The 27,639-nt window shown below is 29.7% G+C and overlaps 1 protein-coding gene across 1 annotated transcript in view; it reads left to right on the top strand.

Annotated features, from left to right (window-relative positions):
- The first annotated feature begins 5,861 nt into the window (after positions 1–5,861).
- LOC111623658 (pyruvate dehydrogenase phosphatase regulatory subunit, mitochondrial-like) overlaps positions 5,862–27,639 on the top strand; it is a 62,709-nt gene continuing 40,931 nt past the window's right edge. The window contains exons 1-8 of the mRNA XM_023366330.1: positions 5,862–6,183; positions 7,749–7,876; positions 12,478–12,559; positions 14,554–14,635; positions 15,480–15,561; positions 21,060–21,181; positions 21,259–21,373; positions 22,334–22,468. Coding sequence (XP_023222098.1) covers positions 5,867–6,183; positions 7,749–7,876; positions 12,478–12,559; positions 14,554–14,635; positions 15,480–15,561; positions 21,060–21,181; positions 21,259–21,373; positions 22,334–22,468 — 1,063 coding nt within the window. The 5' untranslated portion in view covers positions 5,862–5,866. The remainder of the gene's footprint in view (positions 6,184–7,748; positions 7,877–12,477; positions 12,560–14,553; positions 14,636–15,479; positions 15,562–21,059; positions 21,182–21,258; positions 21,374–22,333; positions 22,469–27,639) is intronic.

Raw genomic sequence — 27,639 nt, 5'->3', positions numbered from 1 at the left:
TAATAAATTCCTCAAATAATCTAATGTTCTATGATTCAATTAATTTAAAACTCTTCTAACAGGCTTCATCCAATTATTTAGCTCAAAAATTATAAAAATTTGAACACTTTCTGCCTAAGAACTATTTCTCAACAATTCAATCATAAGTTTTATTTATTTAAATTGTCGAATGGTCAGTTTTGAAATCCAAAGATTGATCGATGTCAATAGTTAAGTTATGTAACAAACTATTTTGCTTATTTTTTTAAATAAACATTATTATTATACTACTTTATTTCTGTAATATAAGATATCGCTTTCTTCTCAATCAAGATGGTCAAATTGCATCAAGTATGGATAGATTAATAAATATAAATCATCATTTTATTGATATTAGAATAGACTGATGATAAAAGTCCAAACATTGTATAAACAAATGTCCATTAGTGTGATTAGAACTGATTAGAACTGAAATTAGGAGGACTCAAATTAGAATGTGTAAACATACATTTATCCTCGATGACTGCTTATGTAGCCACTAGTGCTATGGATGAAAAATAAACTCTTAGATATTTGTATATACATTTGTACTAGTGTGTTTGTCACATTTAAGCAGAAACAATAATTACTAACTATGTAAAATCTTATTTAATTTTACACGGTTATCAATTATATGGAATCTACATCGATTAGAGAATTGAGCCGAGACCAACAAAACATCCAAAAAAATATAAATCAAATCTTAATAAAATGTAACAGAGATTAAAAATGTCTTAACTTTTTCATCATGTCTAATCACCAGGAACAACTATCTTCCAATGCAGAGATGAGATTTTTTCTTTAGAGGCTACGCCTCTGCAAAAAAATGCAAAACAGTCTAAAAGTTCACAGCTGACAATCCCAGTACAATTTGTTTTTTTGTTCGTACTTTTGAACTGCACGACTGCTTCAAAAGTATGAACATTTTGCTTATTTTTTCTAAGTACGGTATAGACACGGGCACAGCTTTTAAAATACGGACGCGTGGTAATCCTAAATACCCCTACAGTCCAAAGCCGAACCAAGAAAGTCTTTAAATCATATGTCAGTCTCCTTGTTATCATTTATTCTAAATAATCTACAGTATACATCAGTATACTACAAAGTAAACTGACTGACTTTGAATTCTTACACGCGACCAAGAATTTGAAGTCAATCAGTTCACTTTGGAGTGTTCCCAGACCTTTAAAGTGTTTTGAAGGTCACTACTGTAAATGCTTGCATTTACAGCATTTACAGTAGTGACCTTCAAAACACTTTAAAGGTCGGAATCTTCAAACACGCGTGAAATTTGAGCTCACATTTTATAATTTTTCGATTCCCGAGATATGAATTTTAGGAGATTGACAGAAAAAGTTCAAAATTGCTTAATACTTTTTTTACGTCATTTTAAAAATTATTATTCTTAAATCTAATTAATTTATTTACTAAAAAAGTTACTATAACCCGTAGCGCCATCTGTTGGCATAAATATTTTAAATCGCTATAACTTCTCACGTGCGTATCGTAGACACTTGTCCAAATAAATAAATAATTCAATATATTTAACTTATTAGTTGTATATATGTCGATATATCGTGTGTTATAATACACATAAACAGGTTTAATTTCTAATAATATTTAAAAACTAACCCTTTATATTCTGTTATTAATTAAACCTTCGGCCATATTGAAACAGCGCCCTCTCACCAACTTTAACTAAAATCATGTCGAATTTATATCGCGACTGAAATATATTTTAGAAAAAAATACGATCGAATAAACATATAAATTTATATTTATTTGTTATTTTATCGAAAATTTATTTTTAAATGTTTAAATTCATTTATACACAAACTATTGTTTATAGTGACTTCGTCACAATGCCGGCTGTAATTTTCCGTCACGGTGCTCTCAATTTAGTAGTGACTTGCCCATACATCATACTTTTTCTGTTAACGATAGAATCATGCCGTTCAAGAGAAAATTTTTGAATCGAAATAACTAGCGTTGCTAACTATCTCCCATCGTGTGGGACTGTCAAGAATTTTCGAACGAAATCCCACAATACACGTAAAAATCCTACAAAATGTTTTAAAATGATACTAGAAAAGAAATTTACAAAAACATATTTATCGAAATGAAATACACGTAAGTGCACGCTCTAAAAGACCCGGAAAAATCGAAGAAAATTTTTCGAAAGATGGTCGGTCCAGATATGTCGGGCCTCGTCCCTCATCATCCGACCGTCCCATTGTGGGCTTGCTAAAAGAAACCCTCTTAATGACCACAAGACAGAAAAAGTTGAAAAAACTATTACTGAAAATTTCGTGCCGCTAATTGCAGCGGCGTGTCGTCCATAGAAGCGGTGGAAGTACCGGTGGACATTCATGTAAATGCAGAAAATAATTTATCAAATTCCGAATACAAGAAAATGATTGAAGCAAAATTAAAAGAAAAAAAATTGTAAATTATTCATAAAAAAAATTTAAAAAAATTACCTTATTTTTTTTTTAATTCAAATATTTACGAAAATCGATCCATCGTTGACGCGTCTTTTAACGTTTGTTTGAAATTCGTCACACGTGACGACTCGCAGTTCGATTGTGTTTCTGTTCAGAGTCGGACGTGTTTTTCTTGCGGTGGTGAATTGTGTACCTTTTTTGCAATTTGCGGAGTTCGAGGAAGAAGAAAAGAGATTTTGTCTTAGTCCATATTGACCCTAGACGTAAGAATTTATTTAATAGAGTGGTTGCGGCCGACGTTTTCATCGCGAAAACGTGTACGTCGGACGTTCAGCGCCGCCTTCCTGTAAGCCTAGAAGTTTGACAACGATGTTTGGATAGTCAGTGGAATCATGCTGGACATTCCAAACGCCATTGTCAAACATTTAGGCTTACAGGAAGGAGGCGCTGAACGTCCGACGTACACGTTTTCGCGATGAAAACGTCGGCCGCAACCACTCTATTAAATAAATTCTTACGTCTAGGGTCAATATGGACTAAGACAAAATCTCTTTTCTTCTTCCTCGAACTCCGCAAATTGCAAAAAAGGTACACAATTCACCACCGCAAGAAAAACACGTCCGACTCTGAACAGAAACACAATCGAACTGCGAGTCGTCACGTGTGACGAATTTCAAACAAACGTTAAAAGACGCGTCAACGATGGATCGATTTTCGTAAATATTTGAATTAAAAAAAAAATAAGGTAATTTTTTTAAATTTTTTTTATGAATAATTTACAATTTTTTTTCTTTTAATTTTGCTTCAATCATTTTCTTGTATTCGGAATTTGATAAATTATTTTCTGCATTTACATGAATGTCCACCGGTACTTCCACCGCTTCTATGGACGACACGCCGCTGCAATTAGCGGCACGAAATTTTCAGTAATAGTTTTTTCAACTTTTTCTGTCTTGTGGTCATTAAGAGGGTTTCTTTTAGCAAGCCCACAATGGGACGGTCGGATGATGAGGGACGAGGCCCGACATATCTGGACCGACCATCTTTCGAAAAATTTTCTTCGATTTTTCCGGGTCTTTTAGAGCGTGCACTTACGTGTATTTCATTTCGATAAATATGTTTTTGTAAATTTCTTTTCTAGTATCATTTTAAAACATTTTGTAGGATTTTTACGTGTATTGTGGGATTTCGTTCGAAAATTCTTGACAGTCCCACACGATGGGAGATAGTTAGCAACGCTAGTTATTTCGATTCAAAAATTTTCTCTTGAACGGCATGATTCTATCGTTAACAGAAAAAGTATGATGTATGGGCAAGTCACTACTAAATTGAGAGCACCGTGACGGAAAATTACAGCCGGCATTGTGACGAAGTCACTATAAACAATAGTTTGTGTATAAATGAATTTAAACATTTAAAAATAAATTTTCGATAAAATAACAAATAAATATAAATTTATATGTTTATTCGATCGTATTTTTTTCTAAAATATATTTCAGTCGCGATATAAATTCGACATGATTTTAGTTAAAGTTGGTGAGAGGGCGCTGTTTCAATATGGCCGAAGGTTTAATTAATAACAGAATATAAAGGGTTAGTTTTTAAATATTATTAGAAATTAAACCTGTTTATGTGTATTATAACACACGATATATCGACATATATACAACTAATAAGTTAAATATATTGAATTATTTATTTATTTGGACAAGTGTCTACGATACGCACGTGAGAAGTTATAGCGATTTAAAATATTTATGCCAACAGATGGCGCTACGGGTTATAGTAACTTTTTTAGTAAATAAATTAATTAGATTTAAGAATAATAATTTTTAAAATGACGTAAAAAAAGTATTAAGCAATTTTGAACTTTTTCTGTCAATCTCCTAAAATTCATATCTCGGGAATCGAAAAATTATAAAATGTGAGCTCAAATTTCACGCGTGTTTGAAGATTCCGACCTTTAAAGTGTTTTGAAGGTCACTACTGTAAATGCTGTAAATGCAAGCATTTACAGTAGTGACCTTCAAAACACTTTAAAGGTCTGGGAACACTCCAAAGTGAACTGATTGACTTCAAATTCTTGGTCGCGTGTAAGAATTCAAAGTCAGTCAGTTTACTTTGTAGTATACTGATGTATACTGTAGATTATTTAGAATAAATGATAACAAGGAGACTGACATATGATTTAAAGACTTTCTTGGTTCGGCTTTGGACTGTAGGGGTATTTAGGATTACCACGCGTCCGTATTTTAAAAGCTGTGCCCGTGTCTATACCGTACTTAGAAAAAATAAGCAAAATGTTCATACTTTTGAAGCAGTCGTGCAGTTCAAAAGTACGAACAAAAAAACAAATTGTACTGGGATTGTCAGCTGTGAACTTTTAGACTGTTTTGCATTTTTTTGCAGAGGCGTAGCCTCTAAAGAAAAAATCTCATCTCTGCATTGGAAGATAGTTGTTCCTGGTGATTAGACATGATGAAAAAGTTAAGACATTTTTAATCTCTGTTACATTTTATTAAGATTTGATTTATATTTTTTTGGATGTTTTGTTGGTCTCGGCTCAATTCTCTAATCGATGTAGATTCCATATAATTGATAACCGTGTAAAATTAAATAAGATTTTACATAGTTAGTAATTATTGTTTCTGCTTAAATGTGACAAACACACTAGTACAAATGTATATACAAATATCTAAGAGTTTATTTTTCATCCATAGCACTAGTGGCTACATAAGCAGTCATCGAGGATAAATGTATGTTTACACATTCTAATTTGAGTCCTCCTAATTTCAGTTCTAATCAGTTCTAATCACACTAATGGACATTTGTTTATACAATGTTTGGACTTTTATCATCAGTCTATTCTAATATCAATAAAATGATGATTTATATTTATTAATCTATCCATACTTGATGCAATTTGACCATCTTGATTGAGAAGAAAGCGATATCTTATATTACAGAAATAAAGTAGTATAATAATAATGTTTATTTAAAAAAATAAGCAAAATAGTTTGTTACATAACTTAACTATTGACATCGATCAATCTTTGGATTTCAAAACTGACCATTCGACAATTTAAATAAATAAAACTTATGATTGAATTGTTGAGAAATAGTTCTTAGGCAGAAAGTGTTCAAATTTTTATAATTTTTGAGCTAAATAATTGGATGAAGCCTGTTAGAAGAGTTTTAAATTAATTGAATCATAGAACATTAGATTATTTGAGGAATTTATTAGATGATTATTAGATATGGTATTAACAAATAAACTATACAGTTATAGAAACATTATAATTTTTATCAACATTTTAAACTAAAATTAATCATTTTTATTTACTTTTTTTGCAGTTAATGGAAGAAAAAAAAAAACATTAAGACATGTAAGGAAATAGAAGAAAATGGCTTCTGTTTTATGGAAATTTTCTTCTTTTAGAACATTTAAATGGGAAATTTTATCAAAGTTTTCTACATTTACTGTAAGAAAATTTTCTAATTTACCAGAAAATTCATTTTTATCTACACACAAAAGATACTATACAAATTGGGATAGTGATGAAAATGAAGCAAATGAAACTATTAATAGAAATCTTTGGAGAAATGCTATACCAAAGTATGCCCAAATTGTAATTTGTGGTGCTAGTTCTGTTGGCAATGCAATTGCATATAATTTACTCAAAAAAGGATGGACAGATGTTGTTGTTATGGAAAAGGGAAGGTAAGAAAACAAAATATTTTTAATAATAATTCTTCAAAAATTATTTTGTATTAATTCTTAATTTAAAAAATTTATTAATGATATAAAAAATTTTTTCTGTTCATTATTTTTAAATTGTTTGGATCATTGATTACTATTTACTTTTGTATAACTGTTTTCTTTTATGTTTTGGTTTCCTTTTTTTTCTGTCTATATTCATTGTTATCGGCAATGTAACTTTTATCTTTTCTTTCCTCGTGTTGTTGTCTTTTTTTATTCTACAACTTAAGTTCTCATATCTGTAAAATAGATACTTTTATATTCATTTTATACATACAATCATATCTCTGTAGTGTGAGGGTCGGACCGAATAAAATAAAATTAAATAAAGGAGCTCCAATTAAATTAAATATCTTTATTAAAGTTAAACAAAGAAAAACTTCATTTTTCGAAATTTTACGAAAAAGGATATACACATTTCCTTCCCACGGAACCGTTTCCTATCTCTCAGGAACCCGAAAAATGATTCATGAGGAACTTATCCTAAAAATCGGCGATTGGCAAAACTCAGTAACGTGACGAAAGGGATAAAAGAGGGGTGACGACAAGAAAAGGGGGTCCGTCGTCGCCATCCGTGAACACGGTCCGTCATCACCGTTTGTGATCGCCGAAACCCGTGCTGATCCTCATCGCCGCCGTCCGTTCCTCAAGACAACTTGTCCGATCTGGTTAGAAAACATCCGATCGTCCGATCCCCTCCTCGTAGAGGTATGATACCCATTAATGTAAACTCTCTCTCGGCGCGTTTCCCTCCACTTCCGCGTGTCCGCTCGATATAAGCTCAATGTATTTATGTTAGTTATGTTATCGTCTAAATAAATCCTTGTTTTGTTGTTAATTGGTGTCTTTACTTCGAGTATCGCTCACACTTTGCCGACGACCCCTCTCACCTCCTCCACTCGACCTGACAAGAGTCCCGACTTTCCGGGATAGAAAAAACATAAACAAGCCATCCACTGACCAGTGGGCAGTTCTCACCGAAATGTTGCCTATCTAAAAGAGGTACGACTTAGTCCTACCTCAGGCTACCCACAGTAGTATCTATATCTTTGATTCTTATTTAACAGATTTTGTGATAGATGTTACATTCTTTTCTATTGCATTATTGTTAAGCATTCTGTAAATGTTAAGAATGCTAATGGTTCAGGAGTCTTTTGAAGCTTTTAATCAAGATTTTAAACATTTTATTAAGTTTTATCAAGATATTTTTTGAGATAGTTCATCTCACCTTGAGATCACAACTTGAATAAAGTTCTTTATTCAAGTTGTTATCTGAGATGAGACATTATGTTATGAAGATGGTTTGTTATTTGAGTTGTTATCCAAAGATTAGATGAAATGTCTCAAAAAGCATTTAATGTTGATTAAAACCTTCAAAGGACTCATTAACTGTTAGTGTTCATAATATTTAATATTTGAATAATGAAGTCATATAGTTCTGAACAGGTTAAATTTATACTACAAATGAAAATATTTTGTAAATTAAAGACATAGAAAACTAATTTTTAACTATATTCATATTTCAGGATAGGAGAAACCTTATCATCTATAGGTAATAATATTATAAGCACATTTAATTCATCAAATGATGGAATAATTACACAGTATAATATTGATTTATTTGAAGAATTAAAAACAGGAGGATATGATATAGGTAATTATAATTAATAAATACAGTATTTAAAATATATTAGAAGAATTTAGAATTTATTAACAATTTTAATATATTTTAATTTTAATGTATATTAATTAATGTTTGAAGTATGAAACTCTTTGAAGTGGTTGATAAACTTTTACAAGTAACAAGTCATGAAGAATATATCCCCAAAAAATTCTGTTCTGATGTTTTTATCTTACCGAAAGAATCACAACGGCATAAGAAACATTCAAACGTCATTATATATTTTGGCATATAAGGCTCTCATCAGATGAACAGAGATATGACAAGTTCTTTGACTGATGCCTGTTATAAAAAGTAGCATTTTGGTGTTTTTTAGTACTTCTAATTACAGACATTATATATTTTCTATAAAAAACTCATGAAGGACTGACTCGATAACTGAATACATAATTTAGTATATCAACAATAGAAGAAAAGAAAAAAAATTAGAAAACAGTTTAATCATAAATAAAAGTGATACAATTTATGAAAAAAAAATAACAATACAGGAATACATAATATTTTTCTGATTTTTATATTAATTTGTTGATACAAAAAAGTATTTTTTATCAACAAATTATATAATTTTATTAAACATTATATTTAATTGTATAATTGCTGGCTGATACAGTTCCTGGAAAGTGGTTATTATTCATAAACAGAATGGTATAATTCATTTTTGCGATAGTACTACACAATACTTATGATGTTATATCAGTTTGAAATTATCCTTTTCTTTTTATTTATACTTTCCAGAAACTTTTTGAATGCCCCTCTTATTTGCCGGTGCCTTTTATCATTGGTACTTGATACTGGATGTTGCCAATGATAAAAATACAAAGAATCAATATAAGTTTAATTAAACTATTTCTCATATCAATACATCTCTGAAATGTCAAAAATTCTGTTATAAATTTTTTTTAGATATTTGAAAGTGTGAAGCCCCTCTTAGTATGGGGCCTCTGATGTCTGAGTCAGCCCTGTATATAACACCAAAATACTATTTTTTTTTATTTATAACAAGCATTAAAGTATTTGTATGCTTATTTCTTTAAACCTATGTAATTTCACAGATATTAATAATGTTGTTTCATAAGAATTTGTTAAATATTTTCAAAGCCTCTAAAACTTTTATTGAGTATACTGTCACTTGTTTCTTAATTTATAAACTAAAAAAGTGATTTTGGTAAAGATCTTTTATTAAGTCATTCATTCCAGTATTATGGTATTATTTCTAATTCATAAAAATAATTTCATTGATTTGTGGTTAAGTTCATTTTTTTAAAGGATTGTATTATATATTAAATTTGAATATAGAATTTTAAGTAATATTTGGAGTACAAATATTACTTAAATTTAAAATATAATTTATAAAATATATTACTAACCATGCTGGAAAGAACAAGTGGCCTGTTTGTGTGACCAGTGAGTTGCGATGAACCACGCTGCTTTCCAACATGGTCAATAGCATTTTCTTACATAATGATTAATTGTGAAATTATCACATTGTATAAAGTTTTATGCAAAAAATGAATTTATTGTAGAGAAATTTAAATTTAGAAGAGATTCATATGTCATTTTAACCATTTTCATTTTAGCATTTCCAAAGTATATTTGATATTATTGTCTGTTGTCCAACACACCAAGTTTCAGAGCATACTCAATGCAAAGTGGATTAACATTGCACATCATATGTAAATTTTATTTGGTTAAATTACATTTTTAACTAAACTAAAATACCTTTTTTCAAAAACACAATTTTATTTTAGTTTAGTTAACTCTTTAAAGGTGTAATATATGTTATGTTTCCAATCTCTATTTAGTCATATTTTTTGTTTAGTGGAAACAAGTTTAATATATTCTTTGTAGAAATTAATATTTTATCAGTTTTACTTTTTCATTTGCAGCAGGTTATTGTGGTATATATTTGTAATAATTACAATCAGCTTTTAATTTTGTTATTACATTTTTAATGATAAACTCAGAAAGGATTGTTTACTTACAATACAGAAAGGTCTGAGCAATATATATTTTATTCAGTTCAGCTTGAAAAATAATGTCTAAATCTGTTGTGAACACTACTGTGAGGAGAAATGAACAGTTCATGAATTGGAAAATAGACACACTATATTGCATTCAGTGTCAATTGAATTATTAAAATTTTTTCCATAATTTTTTATTCAAATTTGTGAAGTGATCTTCAGTTATTTTGAAACTATACAGAATAAATTAAATTCCTTTACTAGTTCTGCTAGTTCTCATTCCCATTTTGTAAAATAAAAAAATTGGAATTAGAATTAGTAGAAAGTGTCGTGTGCCACTTTCTACTAGTGCCAGTGTCGTAGCTCTCTTATCCAATTTGTAAATTGTTTACTTCTCCTCACCCTGTGTCTTTAGATTTTTACAGATGCAAACCTAAAAGCATTGCAAATTTTATGTTTAGGCATTTATATTTCAACCTGAATTGAATAAAATATAGATGTCTATATTGTTTAGAACATTTATATCATAAATGAATATTTCTTTTTCAATTCATAACTTTTATGATCCAAGGCCACTTGATCGCTTCGCTAGTAAGGCCGTCCGCCGTAAGGAAAATTGCCGTATTCACACTGTTTCCATTTTTTGCCGCTGCGAAAGATTTTGGCGCTAGTTATCGGTGAGAATCGTCTGTTGAGTAAATTGGTCGTTTTGTACTTTTGTGTGCGAGTATAGCTATTTTATGAAATTGTGATAATTACATATAGTTATAGTTGTATTTAGTTATACTTATTCGTGAGTTATATACGGTTGACGGGATTTCTCTTCAACAGCAGCTTGGTATATAGATATAAATACATTCATTGTGTGGTCAAACTGTGGAAAAAGTTCTCAGACTGCATCATAAGCCCATTTCTAGAAAAATATTAAAAGTCTAATGTTGTCTAATTCATATTGTAAATTTCTGATGAGGAGGAAGCTAAGTACATTTCTGGTCTTTGACTGAATTTTACAAACTGTAAAATTCAGTCAAAAACAGTGTACACTTTATTCAATAAATTAATTTTTCTTATGTAATAAGCTTTTGCTTTTTCTATAAAGAATTTTATTTATATTAGAGATGTAAACTGAAGCAATGTTACTTTTACCATAGTTATACTTTTAATTTCAACTTTAAAACAATATATGTTGCTTTTGTTCACATTTCTGTGTACTTCTCCAATATTAATTATAATAAGTTCTTACCTTCAATATCACCATATTTCCGTGCATATTTTTCGAAATTTTTTTACTAACTAAAAACTTTGCTTATTTTTGCAAAAAAAATAAGCAAATTTTTTCGAAAGGTTATATCGGTATTTATTCTTACAGTCTTGATTAACAAAAGTAATAATTTTATAACAGATTTAATACACAACATTTTAATAATTATCATATATGGTCCGAAAATGTGAAAATTTTTATAGTAGACAGTGCATACTGTAGGTAACCTAGTTTTACTAATTTTGCATACTTTTCGAGTAAAAAAAAATTTACATTAACGATTAACTACTGGTATCTTTAAGAATCGAAAAGAGATGATTAAATAGTATTAATGTGAAAAAGTTTGTATTTTCCATGCCAATAATACTCAGTTATTATTTCTTCCTAAAAACGTCATCTATACTAATATAATAAAGAGGTAATGTTTGTATGTTAGTTTGTATGCAGCAGGTAATCTCCAAAACTACTCATCCGATTTCAAAAATTCTTTCACCAATATTTAGAATGGAACCTCAGGGTGGACATAGGCTGTCGAATACATGTCGAAATTACCCCATTGGGGGGAGAGGGACAGGATTAAGGCTTACTGTGAAAAACTTGGCTTCTATTATACTATTTTAGATGCGGGTTTTTGCGTTTTTGATTGCGTTTTAATAGGGTACGTCAAGAGAATGTACACTAAGAAGAAATTTTTCGAAAAATTTTTCCCCAGGGGGAAGTGTTATACATTTATAATAGATACATTTTGAGCCACAACAAGGCGTGGCGGGGTCTGCTAGTATGAAAATAAAGTGAAAAATACTGTATTATTATTTCGCTTTTTTCACAAACTAGGGAACATCGTTTGCAGCAGCTCATTTCTTGATTGTCAAAAGTTTTCAACTTGCTTTAATGAGAAAAATATTTAAATGCAGCGACGTCTCCAAACTCCTCTATACTCTCCACCTGAATCGCTGACGATGGATGTCACCGATCGTCAGCACCACAAGCGGAGAAAATATTAACTAGCGTCTATACGCTCGGTCTCATAGAGAGAGATAGTTGGCGGACAGCCTTACTAGCGAAGTGATCAAGTGGCCTTGTATGATCTCTATTATAATAATAATTTTTCATAAACATTATTTTCCATCAGTAATTCATTAATTAATATCCAGAAAAAAACATATAACATTAAGAATTTAACCTTTCCTGACATTTAAAACACTGAAGAGTTTCCTTTATTGATAAATTTTCTATTATTTATTATTATTAATAGATACAAAATGATTAATAAAATGTTAATTTGTTATATTATTTTGATAAAGTAAAAGAATGATTATATTATAATAAAAGCAAAATAATAATTATTTTAGGATGGAAACAATGGGGTGCCATTGATATAGCAAGAACAAAAGATAGAATGATATATTTTCAAAGATTAGCCGATGAAGCAAAGTAAATATTTTAAAATAATTCTCAATATTTAAATACTTTAATTAATTTATTTCAAATAATTCGGTTAAAATTATGAAAATATATTTTAAAGGACTTATTATTCTGTAAATTTCATTACTTTTAATAGCGTACTTTTACTAATGAGATAAAAATAAGCACAAATCTTTAATTGATTTTGAGAACTTGACATAAATATTTTAAATTCAAAGTCATCTTAATAAAACTGACTGCTTTTCAAAGCTTTCTGAACATTTATTTGTCTAGACAATATATTAAAAATGTAAAATCTATAGCAATAGACAAATTAAGAATAGATCTTGAGTTTAGATTATAAAAAAATAAAATATAAGCTATTAGCTGGAATGTAGCCTGAAATTTCTGAATGTGGGTCACCTGCATGACTGATGACTTGCATAGACTTCATATAGGTAGGTAAGCTACAGTAAAAACATAGTAACCCATGACCACTAGCTTACATGTTATTGTGCAAGGAACTACCATACCAATATTGATGTTCATATGCAAGCCATATGCAAATCATTGATACACATGATTAAGCTCAATAGAAAAAGGCTAAACATGAACAAGTATTAAATCACAAGATAAGGAAGAATAATTCTTCCAAACGTCATGGCTGTTCATGTAGTGTAGTATTTGAGTATGATGCATGTTTTTCAGTTTCATTCAGTGGTCAACTGCTTGTGATACACTACTTCATGCCACCCCATGGCTACATTTCCGATAAATAATGTGAAATTGAAAGACTATTTTAAATCAGACTGTTTAATTATAATTAATTAACTTTGAGCATTCTGAGTAAATTAATTTTTGAGTTACATTTTTTAAAATTAACAATGATAACCTACATAACAAATTTCTGTTCATTAGTTCTATAGAAAAAGTTTTTTATTGATTAAACTTTTATTTGTGTAAGTAATTTTTTAATAAATTTTATTGGCAATTGTTATTGATAAATAGAAAATGAAAGCTGTAGAATTAAAAAATACATTAAAATTTCTGCAAATGAAGATAATTAAACTTTTCAGTTCTCATAATAATAAAATTTTAGGCAGTTTTATTTTGAGTTTAAAATATTCAAACATAAAAAAATCTATATTCATGTAGTTTCTTTGGAATTTTATATTATTGCATTATGTGGTATTACAATGTTATATGAAGTTGGTATTGCTAACATTTATGCAAGTTAAACATCAAATTTGTGACAAAATGCTCTGTGGAAAAAACCTCTTTTTGAAGCTTTCAGTTTTCAGAATTTCGGATAAGAGGCATTGACCTGTACACTAAATTTCAATGTAACAAAGTTATTTATGCCCTTAATATTTGTTAAATAGAAGCATTTCTTTTTAGAATTTATTACGTATCATTACATACCATTGCAATAGCTTTTATTAAAATTTTTATTATAGGAAAAACTTTGCAAAATAATAAATGTCAAAGATGTAATTAATTCTAGACTTAACACATTTTATAATTTTAATATCCAAATCTGTAATACTAAGTAAAAATTTGTTAGCTAGTCCCTGCTAAATGTAGTCACTACCTCTAAATATTATTGCTAAGAAATATTTTTATGTGGTTTTATAATTTAAAAAGTATACACTTTTGCCATAATTCAGCGCATAGTTTTTTTATTCAGAAAATAACGTTTTCAGCTTAAGTTACAAGGGTTCAGGTTCAGTTACTTATAAAAACTCACATTCAGATTTTTATAATTTCATTTCTTCATGATTAAACTTGAGAATGGCCTATATTATGGCTTGAGAAACATTAATTCTTATTAAAAAAAGATGCTGAATTGCAAAGGATTTTTTTATTACTAGAATTAAAATTCAGTATATGGAGGTTAGGTAATATTAGAGTAAAAATTTCATAGATTATTTACTTGCATCATTTTTAAATTTTACTAACAAGTTTAATTATCTTATAATTAATTATTTAATTAAAATCTTACGAAAATATTTAAATCTTTAAAGGATATATGGATTAGAATTTGAAATTATTGGACCAGAAGATATCAAGAAAATATGTCCATTAGTTAATACTGAGGATCTAGAGGTTTGTAAATAAATTTAAAATTCAAAACAATATTGTTATCTATACAGGAAATAAATTGTGAGTAAAAGTACTTCTTTGTAATGTTAAATTATGAAGCAAACAAAATTGATAGTTTTTTTAAAAATCATTATTTAGAATCTTCAACATTTGTAGAGTGAGAAAGTTTGTATGGAAACATTTCTAATCAGTTGTATATAAAAAATTTTTGAATATAAAGCTGTATATATAAAATTTTTGAGTTTTTACAAAGTATGAAATTGTACCATAAATATATATCGTGAATGTTCAGTTCTTGAGGTGTTTAATTGAAGACAAAGTCTGTCAAAATAATTATGTTCTGGAATACAGCTCCCTAACAATTTGATCTTTCCTTTTATTTAGGCTTCTTGGTCATCAAAAAAATTAAGTGTGAAAAAATATATCTGATTAAAAGGTTAAGAACTCTCTAAAACAGATATTTGTTTTGATAGACTTTTATCCTTCCATCCATACTCTATTGCGATCATACTGTCCATTGAGATCATACTGTCTAATGGGATCATACTTTTATCCTTTAAGAGAAATGCTGTTAATATGTAGATTTCAAGTGATCCATTGGTAATGAATCAAATTTTTTAGTGTATTTTTAATTAATATTAAAACTAACAATCTGGTGAATTTTAAAATTTAATAAACTATTGTTTAACTTTACATCTGATGCTTTTTTTTTTATACAATTATCTTCCTTATTTTCAGATGTGCAATTGATTTTTTTTTTAGGGTTTAACTTCATTTTTTAAATGATGAATTAATCATATTTTAAAATTGAATAAATGTATGTAAATACAAAAATTTTTATTTTTAGGGAGGATTATGGAAGGAAACGGATAGCGTTGCCGATCCTACAAAATTGTGCCTTGCTATAGCCGAACTTGCTCGCAAAGAAGGTAATTAACTATATTAAAGATTTAAGTTGATTTTTTATTTATTTTTCAGTTGATGTTTTATTCTAATATTTAATTTGATGATAGAAAACAAAAGTTTTAGACGCTTTTAACAGCAAAGAAATAATCATTTGTTTAATTAATGCAAACGTTAGAGATGACTGAAAGTGTTTAATTAAACAAATGGTTTCTTTCCTTACTGCTAAAAGGTTTTCAAACAGTGTTTGTTTTGTTGTATTTTATATGACAATTTTTATGGTTTGATACTTTAAATTACGCTTTAAAAAGTTTATTCATCCTCTCATTAATTTTAGTTGAAAGTAAGTTATACTCACATAATATTTTATCTTTGTAGTGTAAGTATATAATAAATTTATTTTATTATGTGTATTAGATTTCTTAACAATTGTTTTTATATTCAATTTAATTCTTGTTACAAATTTAACAACTATAATTTGTAATTATTAAAGCAGATTGTTTAACTAATGCATTTGCTACAGAAAATAAAAATAATTGTTTACTGGGGTAGTCTTTTGTTCAAAAGTTTTTTTTTTATTTATATAATAATACACATTCTAAATTTGCATTAAATAATAGATTTTTGTTTTAATTGCAGATGATTGATTTATTTTTCTTCACATTAAATTTTATCTGTATTTATATAATAAAAGCATTGATATTTATTGTGATAAAGTGTGAATACCAATTTAATCCTAATTATATTATTTGACTAAATAGTATTATTAATTTATATTGGAAATATAGAGTAATGGAAAAATATTGGCTTTTTAAAAATATAATCTTTATTATTATTAAGTGATAACAAGTATATTAATATCATTATTAAAAGTTATTTTTCTATTACACTCATAAATCATGTTATTTCTTTGATACAGTTTAAAAATTGCAAATTTTTTTAAAACAACTTTTGTTTTTAAAAAATTCAAAATGAATATACAATTAAAAATTCTGCACTTTTTTTACACACCTTGGGAACATGATCAAGTCAAACAGCAGATTTGACCTTCATTTTGAGGTCCTTCTCTTCCTCAATATTTAAAATTTATTAAAATTGCTTTTCTGGTAGTAGTACAGATCATGAAGACATGCTTTTAATTTTTCCTTGAGTGTTTCTTCCATTACAGAATTTTTAGTTGCATGTTTGTCCTTGGGTTTTTACTTTCCTGGCTGTTACGTACAGTACACATAAGGGAAAGTATTGGAATTGAGTCAAATTTGACCCTCTGAGTTTTTTGCAAATCTCCACATTTTGAGACCTCCCGAATCCAAAAAAGTCAAAAAAAATTCTGTAGATATATGTGTGTGTTGGTGTCTATTTCACGTAATATCTCAGGATGGGGTAAAGATTAAGTAACAGAATTTAGCATGGTGGCTTGTATATGAGAGGCATTGATGCTATTAAATTTTGGTGGTTAAAGGTTGAGGGGGTGGGGCGATAAAGGTGGTTGTATATATCTCCAATATGGTCAGATTTATGCTGGCTCTCCACTTAGTGCAATTTTGAGATGATTCAATTGTCTTTGTCACTGCTCATGCACAGTAAAATCACCTTCAAGTACTTTGATGACAGAGTATCAGGGCAACAAATATATTTTTACCTGGTGATTCTGTTGCAGCTAATCAGCATACAGTGTCCATAATTCCAAGTGTATGTGATGACGTATTTTTACCTATCATCCTTAGCACTACATATAGTGTGGTGTGAAAATTTTGAAAAGGCACAAATAATAGTAAATATTACATTTAAAAAATTAAATACAAAATTAAATTGGAAAATATATATTTTATTTTAAGTCAAAATTTTGTCACCATTTTAATTTCCATCATTTATTGCAAATCCACTTCCATTTTGCGCAAAGTGTGTAACATAGGGCAGTGATTGCCTTGTTTGATGAATCATCGGGTGACAGCAACATAATCGCACTAAGTGGAAAGCCAGCATTAATGATGATTTTACTTGTTATTAACATTTATGCTAACTCATCCCTACCTTAAAAATTAAGCTTTTTGCCATTTTTATAGTAATTAAAAATATAAAAAGTTTTTTTATAACAAAATCTCATAACGGATGGCACCACATACAATTTTATTAAGTTATATTATAATTAAAATTATAAAAGTTATTTTCTAAATGAAATCTCATAATAGCCAGAAAAGTTATGCAATGCACTGCAGGATTTTTCATCAATGGTATATCTTTAACTAATTATAACCAGATGATCTGCCAAATTATTAAACCATTATTAGCTCAGAGTTCAAGTCCCACTCTAGACCAATCCTTTCTAGAAATTCTAAATAATTAATTTATTATAATTATTAAAATTAACACAAGTTAACAGCTTGATCAGCTACTTCTAGACAAATTACTTAATATCTAATTATTAAATTAATCTTTTAATAGTCTGATAATTCATCAGATCAACTGGTTGTGATTAATTAAAAATTGAGTTATAGATATATTTTTACATTGTGCAACCTCCAGAGGGCTGATTTTAACAAGTTTTATATACTGAGATAGAAGAACCTCGAAATAAGGATTACCGTATTTACTTGCATATAAGACAAGGTTTTTATTCATTTATCACAGCTTCAAATTCCTAGGTTGTCCTATACGTGAGAGTGAAAGATCCTTTGCATTTTGGCAAATGAGTTTTGTGAACTGTTTATTTTCATTTTTTTATTTTGCTTATCCTCTTGTATTTAAAAACAAAAGTATTTTATCTGGGTCATTTGAATCGTTTTTGTATATTGTCAGGAGTAAAGATGATGGGCAATAGGAAAAGCAAAGCTTTTGAATTGAATTCCAGATTGAAATTCCAAAATCACATGGGAGCCCGATATAAGTTTTAATCCATTCCCACATGAAAACAAATGATTATTCGAAAATCAGAATTCAGAGAAACTCGCAAGTGTAATCGATGGAAAGTGGATTTGAATGTTAAGAATTGGCAAAAAAGGTTCCCGATTGTCCAGATTTACATGAACAAATTATGTTGTCAATTTTACAAGATTTTCCTTAAAGTTTAAAATGCCAGTAATTTTTGCTGGACAATGTGTACATTTATGTTTATTTGATATTTTACTTGTGATTAAACAAAATAAAATTAGAATTGTATTAATAAATCTAATTTTCTTTATTTTGATCTTTAAAGTCCCACCTCATCCTATATGCAAGTAAATACGGTAATTCTGCTATGTGTCTTTGTTGCATTCCTGACATATGTGATGAAGGATAACTTACAAAGATGCTTTTTTGATTCTTTTAGTGTTTTTTTTTCATTATGAAGAATTTTTAAATTTGATAGAATTATTTCCAGTGGTGTGCCATGACATTTGATGATAGGGAAGCTGTGTTTCTGTAAGAAGCCAGCTTCCAGGGGCAATTGGTTAATTGCGCATCAGTGATGGTCTAGGGCAGGGGTGGCCAACAGTAGTTTTTGCCCCCGGGACGAATTGGAAAGAAAACTTTTTTCACGGGCCAAACCAGAGGCTGCCCTAGGAAGATTTTGAGGTGGTGCGAGATCTCATTGTGGTGTCACCCCGTAGAGACTAAATTGTACATAGAGATTACAGATACATTCTTTACATTATCGTGCTTTATCAACATTCTACGCTGTACTTACGAGATTTGTAATGGAAGGTTAACTCTAACCGGAGAGCCAGTGTTGACCTTTATTTTTTATTTATTTAGGCATTAGAATTTTTCATTTATCTATTCTGACTTGAGTAGCTAATGTTGGAAGATTAATCATGGGCCACATAAATCCATTACATGGGCCATATGTTGGCCATACCTGGTCTAGGGTCCATTCGTATTCGTTTGTTGATAAGCCAGTAAAAGCCGTAGACGTCTCTAAATGTATTTTTAATATCACAATTACTTTCTGAATCACTAGCTATGATATAAGGGCTACAATTAAAAATAAAATTATAAAAACTTACTTAGTGAAATAAAATGTGTGGTGGATACACATACCTGGTACAAAATATTCTTCAATTATATTAATATACTTTTAAAGAAAATTATAATTAAATATAGCTTTGTAAAGAAACGTACATAAAAATAACATAAAATATTATTTACTTTTTAAATCTTAAAACAATCCACTTAGTCGAGTAGCTCCCTACGAGTGGAATCAGAGATGGTTCTGGTAGTGTGCAGTGTGTGCACTCTAGTTGAACTGGAAAAATTTCTGTCTTTATTACATCTGATATTTCGAAGAAATCAGTCCCCACTGTACTCAGCTAGAGATTGGTTCAGTTAAGCTTTTGTTTAGGTAAAATTTTGGCTCTTTCGTCAGGGTTTTGTTTATGTCTCCAATTCCCTAATTGCTTAATTATTTTAACTACTTCTTAAGTAGAAATAAGTCGAAACCGGTTACTTTGTAGTTGATTATTTGTAGTCTTGGGAAAGAAGTGGAAAGACAAATTTTTATGACAACAGATACAAAAATTGTAAATGTAAGGAAAATAAATTCTAGATTTTTTGTACCTTGTGCATGTCATTCATTAAATTTAGTTGTAAATGATTCTGCCAAAGTAACAATTAATTTTTTAACATTATACAAGTATTGTACATGTTTTTTTCTGCATCCCTTATAGATGGGACATACTAAATCGTAATATTACTAATTTAACATTGAAATCTGTAAGTAATACAAGATGGGAGAGCGGAATAAATATATCAAATATTTTAATGAATTTTTTAAAAACTCCTGTCAACTATACAGAACTATCATAAAAACATATCAGTAAACTCCTATCGGTTGGGTTAAGTTATAAATCTAATTGTGATTCACATAATAGAGTGAGAGTGGCCAAATATCTAGCAGGCAAGCGGCTAACAGCCCAGAACCGATCCTGGATAGAATCGTTGAAAGCGTTGTACGATATTTTGGCATGTAGCATCCACCAGCTAAAACATGTGAGGTTGGTGCTCTGTAAAGCGCATGTGCAAATGCATATAATCTGGCTGCTTTACACCATTCAGATATTTTGCCGAAACTGTCCCATATTCGACAATACAGTGCTTCCATTCCACCACTGATATTCAAATATACGATAGCAATCTTATCGTTTTTTCACATGTAGTATAGAAATTTGTAATAAGATACATAATGCGGTTATAATAAAATATTAATTTTAATTAATTCAATGTACGTTAAAATATGAAAATAATTGCACAATATGTATTTATTTATTAGAAAATACAAGGAAAGCGAGCAGTGCTTCCAAGGAAGACATGTTACTGATTATTTCATATTACCATATAATAAATCATTAGTGACTAATATGGCTAATAACTGATAAATAAATTATTTTTTTATTGTTTAATTTATTAATATATTTTATTAAAAAATTTTATATATAAACATACAAATAATTAATTTTTTTGATGTAGTGTAAGGAACATTTTAAAATTAAATCCAAAATATTTTAAAAAAATAAACAGAATTTAGTTTAATCATTTGTTTTAACAGGTGCTCAGTATTTTGAAGAATGTCAAGTACTTAGAATATTAACTGAAAATAGTAGAGTTACTGGCGTTCAGACAAATTTTGGTATTACTGAGTGTGAATATTTAGTAGTTTGTGCAGGAATGGTATAAAAATTTTCAGTTTATTTTTGATTTTTTATCTACAATATTCTGCAGTTTTAAAAATTTTATTAGTTTTTCAGAATACAAGAGAATTAGGACAAAAGTGCATTCCACCATTTCGTGTTCCTATACATTTCACTGATTTACCTTTCATTGTAACACAACCAGTCCATGGAATTATTCCTTCTTTACCAAGTAAGTCAGCATTTTGTCATTTTACATTTATTATGAAAACTTTTTTAAAGTAATGAAGATTTCTTGAAATTAATCACAAATATTACTGTATATATATATAAAAAACACTTAGCTTAAAATTGTCATGACACATTTTTTCATTATAAAAAAAAAAGCAAAATAGAAACAGCTGCACTAGGAATCAACAAATTGTCACAAAATTTTTATATAAGTGAGTGAAGCAAAGGGGGTTGGGCAGAGAGAGGAGCAAAGTGAATGGAGATGGGAAAGTTGAGCCACCCTCCTACAGGTTTAATGAAGAGAGCAAAAAGAACTGGGATTGGTCCTCACAGGCAGTTGAATTGTCACAAAGTTTTTGTTATAAATTGGGAACAGGTGGGCCAAGTAAGTGGAGTGAACCATATAAACATGGAATTGGAGAAATTTTCTGTGGGATGTTCAAAATAATCATGATGTTAGATTAAAAAAAAATATGCTGTTTTGTTCTAAAATCTGAAGGTTGTTTTGTGTTTGATTTTGATGGAGAAAATCTGAAAGGAAAGTTTTCTTTTATGTGATCTGATTAAACACTTTCTTTTTTCCAATTAATTTGAGTGTGGAGATGCATTTCAAAACAGATCTGAACTTGGAATTTAAAAGATGAAAGGTATATGTATTGAAATTTTCCTTATGAATAGTCTATATTGGGAACAAGTGGGCAAAGTCCCCTGGTAGTGTTGTAAGGACAATTGCATCCTTTAAGGTTCCATATATGTCAGATTACTGAGATTATACTAAACTGTCATTTTTCAATAGAACTGCTTATGAATTATTAACACACAGAATAATCATAAACTGTTTTTATTCATTATAAATTGGTCAATATTACGAAAATTACTATTAGCATTTTTAAAATGTGATATAAGTTTTCATAAAGTAAATTAGAATAAATATTTGATTTTTTTTTTTTAACTTTTTCAGTTATCCGAGATTATGACGGAAAATTCTTTTGTCATAAATATGATCAAGGCATTTTAATTGGTGGTTATTTTAATGAAATGAAATCAAGATTTCATAAAAATTCTGAAAATAAAACCTTGGAATTGGCAGATATCAGTAATTATTTGTTCAATAATAACTTAATTTTTATATTTTACATTTTAAGTATGATGCAAAAAAGTTTCAAATTGAAATATTAAAAATTACCATATATTTATACAATTTAATTTAATTTTTTAATTTTACTAGCCAAATATATCTAAAAGCTGAATTATTTTCAAGTAAGAATAAAGATAACAAGCAATTATTTATTGTGACATTGTCATAATGCCAGACTGCAATTTTTAATCCTCTTTTAATGTAAAAAAAATTACATGCCTCCTGGACAAGACTGGAAGTTTGTATATAGTTAATTGAGGTCTCCAGCCCCTAAGCTTTCCATATCAGGTCTGAATTTTATTGTTGTTTTGCCCCTGTAAGTCACACTGTAAAGTACTAAGTTATTTTTATGCCTTTTACAACGATTATCAACACGAACTGTGTGCCGGAAATAGCCATTACCTAACAGGTATTTTATGTGGATTCAAGATAAATGTGCCAGGCATGGACTTTAAGCATGCACCGAAAGAAATAATGACAAAGTTAGTCAAAAAACAATTCAATATTTAATAATAATTCTAATAATGACTATGTACAAAATTAATAACAATCAAACAACAATTTATTCAAAGAAAATCAACAATAAGAATCAACCCGACAAAACAAAATCTATTTGCTAACTTAAATATATTCCCCTTTGGAATTTGACAAAAAATTCAAAGACTTAACTTATGTACAACAATTCTTGTGAATTAAGGTCTTAACCGTCACCTCAACATACTAGGAATCTTTTTCCTCAATTCTCAAGACTTTCTCTAATCTTCGATCCACAAATTGAATAACTTCAAAACACTTTGGAACAACTTTATCACTATCGGACACCTCTCTCATTCGCTGCTATGAAGCTCACCATGCTCATTGCTAACAGAAGCTCATTTCGTTCATCTTCGCTTGAGGTACAGGCTTTATTCTATGAGGTGATGTCACAATTCTGATTGAGACCACTCCCCTCATTTACATACTTATCTCTAACATTGAACTTTTCCTTTTTGCCTGGCAGCCTATTTCCCGACAATACTTGCTAACCTTTATATTATTCTTTCTGACAATATTTTGGGATTTTTTACTCTTTAAGGTTTAGCAAGTTCCTGAGTTGTGTTTGTGTGGTCTCCCCCCCTCTTCTTGGTGCAGACTTACTTTTTTCCACTCGGGAGCAGTGTGCGTGAGTTTTTTTTATGGCACTTCTCGTTGGTGAGTTGGTTTTTTTCTTTCTTCTGTTTTAAGTTTCTAAGGTGAGTGGTGGGGAAACCTTCGTCCTAACAAAACATAAGCCCCAAACAAAATAGAATAAAAAGCAAAATAAAAAAGTAACTAAAAATAACACCCGGACTTGGTCCTTACAACACTTCACCTGACCTACACCTTCATCAGAGCCCTCACTTTTCTCACTTGTATTCACTTTTCTGAAGTATCCTCACTTTTCTCGTTTTTTTGGTCATTTCCACATGCTTAATTAGGAAGATGTGGGACCAATGAAAAATTTAAAGCCAGACGATCCACTGAATTATTGAACTATTGGACTAGAATTTTCTGAAAGAAAATACTCGGCCTGAACAGGACTCAAAACCGCGACTGCCACTCATTGTTGTTAAGTTACAGGAAACAAAAATCCCTTTCATGTACAGAACTGGAAAGTCAGGGAATATGATTTTTAGTAGAAAAAGTCGTGAAAAATCAGGGAACCCGCAAATACTGTGGAATCTGTCTGTTGCTCCTGCTCTCTTTTGATCCGAACACATCTTTAAATTTGGTTTGGTATAGGGAGGTTTATGATAACTGGAGTGACCAAACAAATGAAAAATTTGTTGTGCTTATATATCATAAACTATAAATGGTAGCTTCACAATTTAAATTTTGTTGGATAGAAGTTTTATGTCTGTATTTAAAATAGTGGGAAGTAGGGGTTTGCAGCTGTATGGGACGGGGTAGCAGTTGCGCATGAAAATGAAAGTGGCAATGCAGTGCGGCATTTGGGCAGTAAAACTTTGGATGGAGAAGAGATAGAACATGGAAATCGGTGTAATTTGTACAGAACAACAGAATCTACAATATTACTTAGCAATAATAACCACTAAAATAGAATTTGTAAAGTTATAAGCCAAAAGCTGTTTGAGTCGAAGAAAATTTTCATAATGCTGAAGAAATTGCAAAGGAAATGCGAACAGTAATATAAGAAACGTATATCATTGGAAAGAAAAATTGAAAAAGAATTAGAAAATGACTAATGCCGAATGATGCAGATTCTAGAGAGCATAAGTAAACCCAGCACATCAACTCTGACACGAATGTTCTTGTTTCAAATCAACCAAGGGTAGATATAGGCTAATCTGGAAAAATTGAAGTGGCGTGTTAAACAATCATAAAAGATGGATTTGTATAGTTTTACATGTGAAGATATGTAAAATTGTGTCCAGGGAATCAAAAAAATCAGAAAAATTCCATTGTCCGATAAGTCGGCATATTCATTAAATTAACATCATTGTAACAATGTTGCTTCTTATTCATCCACAGGAAAAAGTTTCTCGTTATTTGTGAAATCATTATTAAAATATTATTTTACTTATACTATTTGAAATCTGTTTTATTTCGGATTTATTAATTTATTTTTAAATCAATATTTACATATCTCGAAGCATTAAAAAATAAACAGTTTCTGATCATGCACATAAAAGTTTCGTTTTCTGCTGCTTGTTCATAGTAAGAGTTGTTAATTTTATTTCAAATTACTATAATAGTCACATTACAAAAATGGAAAATTTATATACAAATAAAATTTTGAAATACATTAAACTATTGAATTGTAAATATATTTTGTATAAATCTAAATAATATATATTTAAAGTTAATTTTCTAAGTATTGCTTTATTTTATTGGTAATTTTTATTCTTCTGTTCTATTTTAATACGTGCAAAGAAGTGACCAATCATGTGAAGTGAGTAAACACGTGTGGTCAACACGTGTTTACTCACTTTCAATTGTGATTGAACAATAAAAATCTCTAGCAAAATGATACCAACAAACTGTTGGTTTATAACAGGTTCCAAGTTAGAGTATAGACGATGGATGCAATGGTTTGAATCCACTGAATATGACACCACCAAAGTGTAAATTCCGAACTGTTTGGTTGAAATAAAAGGACAAGGCAGATTGTACAATAAGATTATGGGCAACTGTACAGTACATTCAGACACGTATTTTGCAAAGTATGTAATTGCATAATACAAGTGAAAAAAGATTTCCAAACACTTTTAGATCATGGAGGTATGCCAAGCACAGACAAAAACTTATCTGTGCTTATGGTCCAAGACAGTTACGCCTGACATTGGTTGGACCAGGCGATAGTTTCCCAGGCCCATCAAAAATTGATGAAATTCCAAGTAATACTGACAATGTGACTGGAGAAGGATTAGCAGCTGTGAGTTTATATAATTCGAGAGATGCTGCATACCATGCAGAACGAGAACGTGTATGGCCCATGAAAACAATATGTAGTAATTTCTCATTCTGCAGATACCTAAATTCATGGTTTCTTGGGTAGCAGATGCAGAAACATTGCATACACACATCAAAGCTATCGATATTGCTAACCTGTCACTGCACAAACTTTTGATAATAGGATCAGATGGTCCTAATAGTAACCAAAAAGTGTTACGACTTTTTAAGGAAGATGTACTGGAAATTCGCAAGAAAAGCCTTGTTGACATTGGAACATGTACGATTCATATTATTCATAACACATATCTGAAAGCATTAAGTGAACTGGGTGAAGATGCATTTGAATTATTGTGGCAGTTTACAGATTTTTTGATGGATGGCCTGGGAAAGTTATGAAGCTGTGCAAGAAAAGCTCAAGTTGCCTAAGCATAATTTATAAAACAACAACACGTTGGCTGACATTCCATGATGCAGCATCAAGGTTAATTGAGCAGTGGGAGGGTATAACGTACTACTACTTAAAGTATATTCCTTCAAGTAAACAAAGCATAATGTCAAGTCTTTGTACAGAATTATATCTTGTTTGTTGAAGATTCCTTCCATGAAAGCAGAAGTACTTCAAGGCATTTCAAGTGTTGAAATTTTCACAAAATATACATCATTTTTTAAAGAGAAGAACCTCTAATACATCTCCTGTACAGCAAACTATGGGACTTGCTTCTAAACCTAGTTATTAAAATTTTGAAAGTAGATATTTTGAAGCTTTTGTATTAAATCTAAAGAAATTGTATTAAATCTAAAGAATTTGTATTAAATCTAAAGAAATTGTTTGACAAAACAAATATTTTGCTATTAGAGGAAATTATTTGCAATGCTGAGTGAGGTTGCCAATGAGTTGAGTAAATTATCTCAAAAAGATCAATTGCATTTTCGCAGTTGCTTACAAAAACACTATGTTGTGGCTTCCATATATAAGGTAGAAAAAGCTCCAATTCAATGCAAACTGTTGAAATCATTGACATGTCTTCGGCAAAGTAATATTAGTGAAAAAAACACTTATAAAGAATTGTAAGTATTGCAAGAGCTCTTCCATGTGAATTGCTGAGAATACTTTGCAGAACAAGTGGCGGCTACTTCAATTTGAGCGAGAGTGATTTGACAGACTTAACAGATAAGAAAATTGATTATTATTGGAGTAAGTATTTTAAATTGGTTGACTCCCTTGGGAACACAAACTATCCCAGTTAATGAAATTGGTGAAATCAGTATTGACCCTCTCTCGTGGCAATGCTGATGTGGAACGGGGATTTTCAATTTCATGCCGGCCACTTCCTCCTGATAGAGCAGCAATGTCAGAAAGGATGCTCAATTCACTTTTGATTGTTAAGGAGGGACTAAACATGTATGACCAAAGCTCACATCTTGTACCTATTACGAAGGATCTATTGAAATTAGCTGCTTCAGCACATTGAAATTATCGAGAACAATTGGAAAATGAAAAGAAGTTAAAAGAAGAGAAACAGAAAAAAAGAGCAGAAGAGGAAGCACAGAAACATTTTGAAGAACATCAAAAGAAAGCTGTTTGTGACAAGGAAAAGATAATGGCACTGCAGCAGAGTTTAAAACAGAAAAAACCAGAAGAAAGTGAAATACACGAGACAGGCCAAGTTTTGTTAGAAGCAGCAAACAAAAAA

The sequence above is a fragment of the Centruroides sculpturatus genome, unplaced genomic scaffold (genome assembly GCF_000671375.1).
Source record: "Centruroides sculpturatus isolate CEXI.00-Female unplaced genomic scaffold, Cexi_2.0 scaffold49, whole genome shotgun sequence".
Lineage (NCBI taxonomy): Eukaryota > Metazoa > Arthropoda > Arachnida > Scorpiones > Buthidae > Centruroides > Centruroides sculpturatus.
Note: the sequence above shows the minus strand (reverse complement) of the source record. Positions and strands in the feature narration are given on the sequence as shown.